This window comes from Hyperoodon ampullatus (assembly GCF_949752795.1).
Source record: "Hyperoodon ampullatus genome assembly, chromosome: 7".
NCBI lineage: Eukaryota > Metazoa > Chordata > Mammalia > Artiodactyla > Ziphiidae > Hyperoodon > Hyperoodon ampullatus.
This window is the reverse complement of record NC_136920.1, coordinates 13,879,728-13,891,156: the sequence shown is the minus strand read 5'-3', so window position 1 is coordinate 13,891,156 and position 11,429 is coordinate 13,879,728. Positions and strand designations below refer to the sequence as shown.

Here is an 11,429-nt window from a genome sequence, read left to right as displayed (position 1 = left end):
ACATAGAGTCTCCATGCTGTACATTATGTCCCCATGACTTATTTATTTTATAACTGGAAGTTTGTACTTTTTGATTCTCTTTACCCACTTGCCTTCTCTCTACTCCCTGCCTCAGGCAACCACCAATCTGTTCTCTGTGTCTATGAGACTGTTTGTTTGTTTATCTTCCACATACATGTGAGATCATATGTATTCGTCTTTCTCTGTCCAGTTTATTGGCTCAGCCTATGCCCCTATGTTCCATCCACATTGTGGCAAATGGCAACCTTCTTCCTTTTGGTTCTACAGTTTTTAGTGCTCTGACTCACCAGGTCTCTGACCTATTTTTAGTGTTTCTCCCTTTGAGGAAGGAGTCTCTCTCTTTTTTTTTTTTTTTTTTTTTTTTTTTGCGGTACGCGGGCCTCTCACTGTTGTGGCCTCTCCCGTTGCGGAGCACAGGCTCCAGACACGCAGGCTCAGCGGCCATGGCTCACGGGCCCAGCCGCTCCGCGGCATGTGGGATCTTCCCAGACCGGAGCACGAACCCGCATCCCCTGCATCAGCAGGCGGACTCTCAACCACGGCGCCACCAGGGAAGCCCAAGGGAGTATCTCTTTTGAGGGGAGATTTAATCTGTGTTTCACCATAGCTAGTCCTCACTGCCTTATCCTCTTTACCAATAATGCCAATACCTTGAGATTTTTCAGGTCTGTTTATAGGGACCGTTTTTCCCCTGCCAGTTCTCAGTTATGGGGGTTTGACTCTAAATATACGTTTGTGCTTTTATTTTTTACGATGAACTGCTCTTTTTGTTCTTGAACATAATCTGTGGGAATTCTTGCTAATTTATACTGAGGTTATAGCCTTCCAGTTCACCTGGGGCAAGTCCTAAGTCTTGTCTTCTGAGCCTTCACCACCCATGCAGTCCATATAGAAGAAGTCAGGGGCTCTAGCCTTTAGCAAGACTCTCCAACAGATAGCCATTTTTAGCACGTGTTTACTCTCCTGGGTTCCTGGTTTCACTACTTTTGAGGGTTTAGCTTATTACTCCTTTTCATTAAGTAAATTGAAAGTTCATTTAAAAGATGACTTTATTTCAAATTTAACATTTCAGGTGTTTCAGTTACTAGATCATTCAGATATAGTATATAATTCACCACACCTCCAGATGCAGAAATCCATCATTGTCCTGGTCTTTAAAGATATTTTCAATTCCCCTTCTTAACTTTGACCATGTCAGTCATATCTAATTTTTATTTTTATTAAGACAATTGCCATTCCTGATGTCTTTATAGGTTTGACATGACAGGTCTTTCTAGCTTTCATCCATCAGGTCTTGTTTCCTTGTGTACTTTAAGATTTGTACAACTTGATTTTCTTCAGAAAGTTATATGGGGGAATTATTTCAGCTTGGGTTTAAGAGTTTCTCTTGGGCTTCCCTGGTGGCGCAGTGGTTGAGAGTCCGCCTGCCGATGCAGGGGACACGGGTTCGTGCCCCGGTCTGGGAAGATCCCACATGCCGCAGAGTGGCTGGGCCCGTGAGCCATGGCCGCTGAGCCTGCGCATCGGAGCCTGTGCTCCACAACGGGAGAGGCCACAACGGTGAGAGGCCCGTGTACAGCAAAAAAAAAAAAAAAAAAGAGTTTCTCTTAAGGATTTGCATTTGCTTTTGATTGGTACTTGAGGGTACTACCAACCTGGGGCTGTTTTAAAATTAATCCTCACCTACGATTCCTTTATCTGCAGAGGTTGTGTGAATTCAGACCACAAACCTCCATGAGGGTGCGTGGTTACAAATTTTCAGTTTACTTTTCCCCATACCCAGCACGAAGCCTGAGAGAGTTGAGATTTCTTTTTTGTGAGATAGGACATTTTTTTCCCTTAATTTCCTTTCATATCAAAGTCTAGTCCACTGAACTCTCATATGTATGTCTGGGTCTCCTATCAAACTCTCCCCGAGGGCTTCCCTGGTAGCGCAGTGGTTGAGAATCTGCCTGCTAATGCAGGGGACACGGGTTCGAGCCCTGGTCTGGGAAGATCCCACATGCCGCGGAGCAACTAAGCCCGTGAGCCACAACTACTGAGCCTGCGCGTCTGGAGCCTGTGCTCCGCAACAAGAGAAGCCGCGATAGTGAGAGGCCCGCACACCGCAATGAAGAGTGGCCCCCGCTTGCTACAACTAGAGAAAGCCCTTGCACAGAAACCAAGATCCAACACAGCCAAAAATAAATAAATAAATAAATAAATTTAAAAAAATTTAAAAAAAAACCTCCCCCCGAGAGTTTGGGTTTGGTCTCCCTCTCCCTGAGCCTCACGTGCTTGTCACAATACAGGCCAAATATTACCAGAGTTCAGCAGATCCCCCCAATGTGAAAGTCATCTTCAGAGCTGCCTTTACTCTCAGGATTCCTGATTTTTCTTTACATTTGGAGGTTGGAGATTTCCTTTTCTTTTCTTGTTTGCTCAGAAGTGTATTTTTAAATATTTTCTAAAAAATATTTTGTCCAACATCTTTAGTAGTTTTGTAGTGGTGGGTGCATCTATGCTATTCAATCTGCCATAATAACAGAAATGTATTTTCTCTTCAATGTATTTCAGACTTCAAATGATCACTTCTTTCCTTTGTATTTTAGCTCTCCCAGGTCAGGATAGTATCATAGAAATCCCTTGTTCATTCTCCTATTGGTGTTAGGTTCTAAAAATAGAAACTCAGAAAACAAACTCTAGATGAAACTCTGTGTGGTATTTTCCATGGCAAGGAAGTTATGTCAAAGTCTAAAGTTATGCTTCTCTCCACATCCCCGTTTTCATCAACTGGAATTTGCCTAGACACCCAGAGAGTTTGAAGTCTATGACAAAGTGGTTGTTGTTCTACTTGTGACGTTGTATATGAGAAAGATCATTTACTAACCTATGTTTAGTCCCATTCTCTCCAGGCTGCAGTCTGAAATTCTGAAAGGGTATGTAAGGGTCAAACACTGAGAAACTGAAGGTTATATTGACATAAAGATTAATATATTAATTTGTGAAGTCATTGCTGGCGTAAGAGAGGAGAGTCAACTGTCAAGACTCAAAGAAGCCACAGGATTTGCCTGGCACTGAGCCAGTGCTGGATTTAGATGCGTTGACTCACTTGAAATCCTGCCAGAGCACCAGGAATAATGTTAAATGCATTTCTCTTACACAGTCTAGAAACTTCCAGTCAACAGGGTCACTAATCTACCAGACCTTTAATTAACTGTGACAATGGGAAAACATTCTCTTCTTCTTACACCACTTAAGGGTATCTTTGATTTCCTTGTTCCTTAGACTGTAAATCAAAGGATTCAACATGGGGGTCACCACTGTATAGAAGACTGATGCCATCTTGTCATAGCCCAGAGAATTATCCGTGCTGGGGTGCATACAGACAAAGAGTCCTGATCCAAAGGAAAACGTCACTGTTGTCAGGTAAGAAGCACAGGTGTTGAAGGCCTTGGTCCTGCCTTCAACTGAGCTGATCTTCAGGATGGTGGCAGTGATATAACCATAAGATATTACGATGATTAAGACGGATGTCACACCAAAAATCACTCCTATCACAAACTTTATCACTTGTAGGAAAAAGGTTTCAGAGCAGCAGAGGACTAATAATTGAGGCAGGTCACAGAAGTGACTGATACCATTTGGTCCCCAGAAATTGAGCTGAAGTAAAGCACACAGTTGGATCAATGAGCCAAAGAATCCAACTGTATAGGCTCCACCCACCACCTGCCCACAGAGGGTGGGGGACATGATATCTGTGTAGAGCAGAGAATTACAAACAGCAACATAGCGATCATAAGCCATGGCTGCCAGGAGACAGCATTCAGTCAGACCCAGGCTAGCGAAAAAGAAGTATTGCATGGTGCATCCCATAAAGGAGATGAATTCAGGCTTCTGGAAGAAGTCTGAGAGCATTTTGGGTGCTGTAGAAGTAACATAGCAGAAATCTAAGAAGGGTAAAGATAAGCTGCTGAGGAGGAAGTACATGGGTGTATGTATGTAGGAGTCCATCCTAATCAGGATGATGAAACCCAGGTTCCAGGCCACTGTCAAGAGGTAAGTCCCCAAGAACACTGAAAAGAGAACAATCTTGAGCTTGGGAGAATCTGAGAATCCCAAGAGGATAAATCTGGTGACTGTTGTATTGGTCCTTCCTCCAGGCCTTGTCTTGAAGTCTCTTCAAACTGCAGAAGAAGTTTGGATTAATGATTGTCTATTTTTAATATTATGAAGCATACTTGTTTTCGATATAGTCTCATGTTTTTGGACAAAAATTATCCATAGTCAAGATAACTTTTTTAAACAATGTAAGAAATTATAAAATTATTTTAAAAAACATTGGGAATCCCGTTTCTCAGTTATGTGTGATAGTTTGTGGCAAATTTTTCTGCACACACACATGTATGCACACATAAACACACAGATGTTGCCAAACTGCTGTCTAAAAATTGGTACTAGTTTACACAAGTTCAAGATTTTATGACAATATACCTTACCATCCCATTCAACACTGCCCATAATTATTTAACTTTACTCTTTGACAATCTTACACATTAAAAAAATACTTTTTCATTATTTTTTATTTGGACTTACTTTATTGATTTACTTATATATTTTTTCACCCATTTGTTTAGTAGGTTGTTTATTATTGATTTGTAAGAGCTCTTAACATATCAAGGATCATAACTTTCTCCCTCACACATTTTGCTAAATCTTTCCCAAGTTTATCATTTAAATAATACCAATATTGTTTATGTTGGGTTTTCTACATGGATTTCTTTTATTTTTCGGTACTCAATTTTCTATGATATTTATGGTTCCTGGCCTTGGTATTATACTGAAAAATATTTCTTTACACAATCCAAAAGTCTTTTTAATATTCTCTTTTAATTCACTTGTATTTTTATATTTACATTTAAAATTTCTGAAGCATTTCAATAGACAGCATGAAGCATAAGTATGAGATTATTTTGGTTTTGTTTTTCCAAACTCTCCCAACACAATTAATTGAATGATTTCTCCACTGATTAAAGTCACTTCTATGATGAGATTGTTTATGGATTCCCTATTTTGCCCAATTTTTAATCTAACAGTCCATGTACCATGTGTCCAGTCCTGCACATTTTATAACTACTTATGACTATATTTTATTAAAAATAATAGAATATTTTGATGAGTGGTAAGAAAAACATTCCCTCACTTTTTCACTCTGAGATCACTTTTTTTAAAATAAATTTATTTATTTTATTTTATTTATTTATTTTTGGCTGTGTTGGGTCTTCGTTGCTGCGGGCGGGCTTTGTCTGGTTGCAGTAAGCTGGGGTTACTCTTTGTTGCGTTGCGTGTGCTTCTCATTGTGGTGGCTTCTCTTGTTGTGGAACACGGGCTCTAGGCACGTGGGCTTCAGTAGTTGTGGTGCACGGGCTTAGTTGCTCCGTGGCATGTGGGATCTTCCCAGACCAGGGCTCGAACCTGTGTCCCTTGCATTGGCAGGCAGATTCTTAACCACTATGCCACCAGGGAAGTCCCTGAGATCATTTTGATGGTCCTCATATTTATGTCTTCAAATGATCTTTATGATGAACTCAGGTAAATAAAAAGGCATTTTTATTGCATTTCATTCTTACATTAATTTGGGGGGGAAATAACAGATGATTTTACTTTGCTAAGTTGTTCTATAAATAACAAAAAAACACTAACAATTTTAATAAATATGATAATATTGAGACTATCAAACTTGACTGAGTACCTGGGTTGATTCCAAGCTCTGTCCCTACATTGTTATAGTTTCTCTGTGTCTTCAGTCTCCTCATTGTAAGATGAGATAATTGTGGCTATTCTCCTTATATCATAGGGACCTTTTTTTTTTACAAATAAGGGAACAGCAGTCATGGTAGGAAAACACACTGAAAGAAAGGTAACCTAATATTTTAAGATATTATTTTAATACCCCCAAAAGATGATCATTTGACTACTAGAAAAGGAAAAACTGTACTGACTCAATACCATCCATCAGTGTCCCCAGTGAGGCCACAAGATTCAGACTATGTCCCTACAGTAAGATCTGAATCACACGTTTATGTACTTAGAACACCTTCAGTATAGATAGAAAGAGTCTATCAGCTACATTTATAGCATAGTTATATTTTAAGAAGTTAAACAAAGGTTTCTTTGGAAACACCAGTTGCTGTGGTGTTTCTACAGTATGTTTTGTCATGTCTGTCCTGAAAATACCTGTGCTCTGGAGATCCTGAAGCCATAAGATTATTTTTGAAATTTTAGAAAATGCTTTCAGTGAAGTTGATTGGTTTTTGATCCTTATACCTTTGACACATTTTAAACAAAAAGGTTTTTTTTAATGACAAGGCAGAAATGGTAAAATATTCATCATAAAATACATTTGCTAATTCAAAAATAAGAGAAAATGAAATAAAGTATTTAGATAATGATGATGATGATGATTAAAACTCCCAGTAGTAGAGAAAGGTTACATAACTAGAAAAATAAATAGAATGTTTCATATTTATTCCTCAATTATTTTTATGTTGTTTCCTTTTGTTATCTGTTATCACCCCCCACTGTTCATTCAAGACCAAACATATAGCAATCAAAGTCATTGGTTGTGATTAAAAATAAGAGGTCCAGAATAGTAAAATACATACTGCTTCCTCAGTTTCCTTCAGGCATGTGAAATGCATGGACAGGCCAAGCAGCACTAGTGCAATCCTGTCACCTGTGATGTCAAAAGGATGACATCAAGAGCAGTAAACAGAGTGAATCTTTTAAGGAGCAAACTTACCATTCTTCTATAATTGTTTTATTATGGAAATTCATTGCATATACAATGTTTTCAGAATCCCACATAAAAATAAAATTTATGGAAAAGTAGCTTTAGAAGTTTGAAAATAAATGCAGATGAGCAGTTGCTCTACATGGAAACACCATTTCTAACATTTTGGAGAACTAACAAACGGCATAATAAATTATTCATATGCTTCCAACAGCACAAGTTACCAAGAGTAGTTTAACACTCAGTTAAGAAATAAAGTCATTCTCCTATCCTTGCTGTCTATCTTTCTCTCTTAATACAACAAAATGTTATATTTCCAAAATAAAATTTTACATCCCATGAGATAAATATTTTACATTTATTTCTTTTTAATAATAAAGCCCAAATTAAATCACTATTTATAAGTCACAGAAATGTTTCTCTGTTCAGCAAGTAATTTGACGTTATTGAATATCTAACATCTGCCAGGCGCCAAGTAAGACTCTCATTTGGGAAGGAAGATTAAATAAGTATTTCAGATGACTCCTGGACCAGTTCACTATTGTCATTCATATATTTTCAGAAAGGAAGGTGAAGAAAATAGGTGATTTAATATGAAGAGGGAAATACACAATGTATAAAGGTAAGCACATTTTCCTGCCTACACTGGAAACTTGTCCCTCTTATGAATATGGGGCTCCTTCTTCTATGCTCCCTCAGCATCTGTATATTTTTCTAGTACAGTAAGAATCTCACTGTTTTTATATATATATAAGTTTGTTTGTTTGTTTGTTTATTTATTTATTTATGGCTGTGTTGGGCCTTCGTTGATTCGCGCAGGCTTTCTCTAGTTCTGGGGAGCGGGGGCTACTCTTTGTTGCAGTGCCCGGGCTTCTCATTACGCTGACTTCTCTTGTTGTGGAGCACAGGCTCTAGGCGCGCGGGCTTCAGTAGTTGTGGTACGTGGGCTCAGTAATTGTGGCACTCGGGTTTCAGTAGTTGTGGCTCGGAGGCTCTAGAGCGCAGTCTCAGTATTTGTGGCGCACGGGCTTAGTTGCTCCACAGCATGTGGGATCTTCCTGGGTCAGGGCTTGAACCTGTGTCCCCTGCATTAGCAGGTGGATTTTTAATTACTGTACCACCAGGAAAGTCCCAGAATCTCACTGTTCTTATTTTATTTTTATGAGTTTTCCCATTAGACTTTAACCTGTGCTTTTAGGCAAGAATAAATATATTTTAAATATTTCTTTAACACCTAATATATCAGTTATATATTGATGTGTAACAAACTACTTCAAACTTATTGACTTAAAACACCAACAATTTATCATTTCTCATGCTTTTCTTGGTGCATCTGCTGGTCACACTTGGATCCTTGACATGGCTGTATTTATCTGATGGTTTGCATGGTCTGAGATGACCTCACTTGTTTTAGGTCTCACCTAGGATGGCTGAACTGGCTGGGATGGCTGAAATTCTCTCTCCACATGGCCTTTCATCCTAGACTCTTCTAAGTGTGATCTCAGGGTTCCAAGAGAGCCAGCTCCAACAACAAATGCTCATCAGGCCCCTGTTTGTGTCAAATGTGCTGATGTTTCATTGACCGAAGTCAGTCACATGACCAAGGAAAGAATCACTGTGGTAGGGGACTATACAGGGACATGGAAATAAGGAGATGTGATTCATTGGTGTCCATTAAACTAACAATGTACCACACTGAGGTTTAGTTTAGTGGCTGAACCAGAAAATGTAGGTATGTAACAAATATTTGTGGAATTGTAGTTTGTTCAGCTATCTCTTCTGGAGCAGTGTAGAAAAAGTGCTTACTATATCTTGACTGTATCAATGTGGATATCTTGGTTGTGATGTTGTACTATAGTTTTTAAACATGCTACCATTGGGAGAAACTGAGTAAAAGGTACACCAGCTGTTATTGTATTATTATCTTAGAGCTACATGTGAATTTACAATGATTTGAAGTTAAAATTTTAATTTAAAAGTACTTAATGGCGGCTTCCCTGGTGGCACAGTGGTTGAGAGTCCACCTGCCAATGCAGGGGACACGGGTTCGTGCCCCGGTCTGGGAAGATCCCACATGCCGCGGAGCGGCTGGGCCTGTGAGCCATGGCCACTGAGCCTGCGCGTCCGGAGCCTGTGCTCCACAACGGGAGAGGCCACAACAGTGAGAGGCCTGTGTAACGTAAAAAATAAAAATAAAAAAATAAAAATAAATAAAAGTACTTAATGGAAATCCTACAAAGGAGAAGTAAACTCTAAGGCACCTCATTACTGAGAGCTGAGTCCAAGGTAAAGCTCCAGAAATCAGGCCCCTAAGAATCTTTTACCTGTCCTCAGTTCCAGACCTTGCTCAGCCGTTTGAGGACCATAAGTAAAGATCTCCCAGGGCCTTTCTCAAGTACCTGTTTCTCTCTCAAGAGAGACCTCAAGTCTGATCTCTTCCACATATTAACTAGCATAAATTCTTCAAGGTTTTTTTTTTTTTTTGCGGTATGCGGGCCTCTCACTGTTGTGGCCTCTCCCGTTGCGGAGCACAGACTCCGGACGCGCAGGCTCCGGACGCGCAGGCTCAGCGGCCATGGCTCATGGGCCCAGCCGCTCCGCGGCATGTGGGATCTTCCCGGACCGGGGCACCAACCCGTGTCCCCTGCATCGGCAGGCAGACTCTCAACCACTGCACCACCAGGGAAGCCCTCTTCAAGGTTTTAATGTAGATGACATACATATTAGTTTCAAATACTGATGTGGGTGTCTTCCTAGGTATATATTCTGTTGGTAACTGGAATAAGAATTTGGAAGAAAGCAGATAGACACCCTATCTTTAGAGTCTTCTTTTTTGAATGTAGCGTTCATTTTTTCCCCAAAGTTTCTTTTTAAAGGGTAGATTTAATTATGTAACAATAAACCAAAAATAAAAATTTAAACAAGGACTTTACATATCAAAATATCAGTATCTATCCATGTCCAATTGCTCCTCAGTCTAATATTTAGACATCGAAGGTGTGTCAGTATGGAACCAAAATCCTGATTTAAGTACCAAAATACCAAATTTTTGTATTTTGATTTTCAGGTTTTGGTAAGAAAGGATCTGATACTTGATAATTAAAACAAAACAAAAACAAACAAAACAAAAAAATCTGTCTTGGATAATATCAGTCTGGCACTCACAAAACCTGGAAACCTGGAGGGATAACTTCATTTTCCCTTTGTATCTAGATGTGTTGACATTGTATTAATTTCCTAAGGCAACTGTAACAGGCTATAGTCGCCATCATAAATGTGGAACTGCAGATACAGAGGGCCAACAGTACTGCCCATTTTACACAAGGGACTTGTGCAACCACAGTTTTTGGTATCTTCAGGGGCTCCTGGAACCAATCCCCATGTATACTAAGAGACAAATGTACCACAAACTCAGTGCTTTAAAACAAAAAATTATTCTATCATAGTTTTGGAAGCTAGAAGTCCAAAATCAGAGTCTCTGAGCTTAAAGCAAGGTGTCAGCAGAGTACGCTCCCTACAGAGAGCTCCAGGGGAGAATCGGTTCCTTGCCATTTTCAGCTTCTTATGGCTGCTGGCATTTCTTGGCTGTGGACACATCACGCCAGTCTTCAAAGGCAGCACTTTCATTTTCTCTGTGTTCTTCCTCACATCACCTTCTCCATGGCTGTATAGAATCTCTCTTTGTGTGATGTGTGTGATTGCATTTAGGGTCCACCCAGGGGAATCTCCCAATCTCAAGAATTGTAAAAATCACATCTGCAAAGATTTTGCCATAAAAGGTAACATTTACAGGTTCCAGGGATTAAGAGCTGTTATCTGGGGGGAATGGAGGCATTTTCAGCCTACAACAGATGTCAAAAAATAGTCTTTGGGGCTTCCCTGGTGGCGCAGTGGTTGAGAGTCCGCCTGCCGATGCAGGGGACATGGGTTCGTGCCCCGGTCTGGGAAGATCCCACATGCCACGGAGCGGCTGAGCCCGTGAGCCATGGCCGCTGAGCCTGCGTGTCCGGAGCCTATGCTCCGCAACGGGAGAGGCCACAGCAGTGAGAGGCCCGCATACTGCAAAAAAAAAAAAAAAAAGGTCTTTGTTTAGGTTTTAAACTTGAAAAGAATATCATGAAGTCAAAAAAGTAGAAGGTCACAGAGTACAGGCTTTAAGAGCAGACAGATCAGGGGTTCAGATTTCAGATTTGCTCTCACTAATTGTGTGACTTTGGGCAAGTTACTTACTCTCTTTAAGCATCTATTCTCTTATTGCTAAATGCAATCTTAAGGGTAATTTTGAACATTTAGAGAAATGTCTGGTTCTGTATAAAGCCTTGGTAAATGTACAACAAATTATAGTTAAACCATTTTTATTATTAACGATGAATATAAAATTGGTCATTCATTAGGGTCTAGTAATATGCTAACAAAAATAATATAGTTCAGGTGAAGAAGCTAAAGCTGTTAGAAAATTTTGCATTTGCTTCTGAATATATATGACAGTATAGAAATTGAGGCTAAAACCTGAACTTCTTGAATTCCACACATATTCAGGTAAAAGTTCAGCGTTTTGGTTGAACACAAATCTTTCAAAATTCTACCAAGTGCATCTGTTGAAAATTTCTTCTGCCTCCCCTGGCAGGTTGATCAT

The 11,429-nt window shown here is 39.7% G+C and overlaps 1 protein-coding gene across 1 annotated transcript in view; it reads right to left on the bottom strand.

Annotated features, from left to right (window-relative positions):
- Positions 1-3,213: 3,213 nt before the first annotated feature.
- Positions 3,214-11,429, bottom strand: part of LOC307055509 (olfactory receptor 5AN6-like) — a gene marked incomplete at both ends in the record, with an annotated part of 38,970 nt that continues 30,754 nt past the window's right edge. Inside the window, one exon of the mRNA XM_079707745.1 lies at positions 3,214-4,170. Coding sequence (XP_079563871.1) covers positions 3,214-4,170 — 957 coding nt within the window. The remainder of the gene's footprint in view (positions 4,171-11,429) is intronic.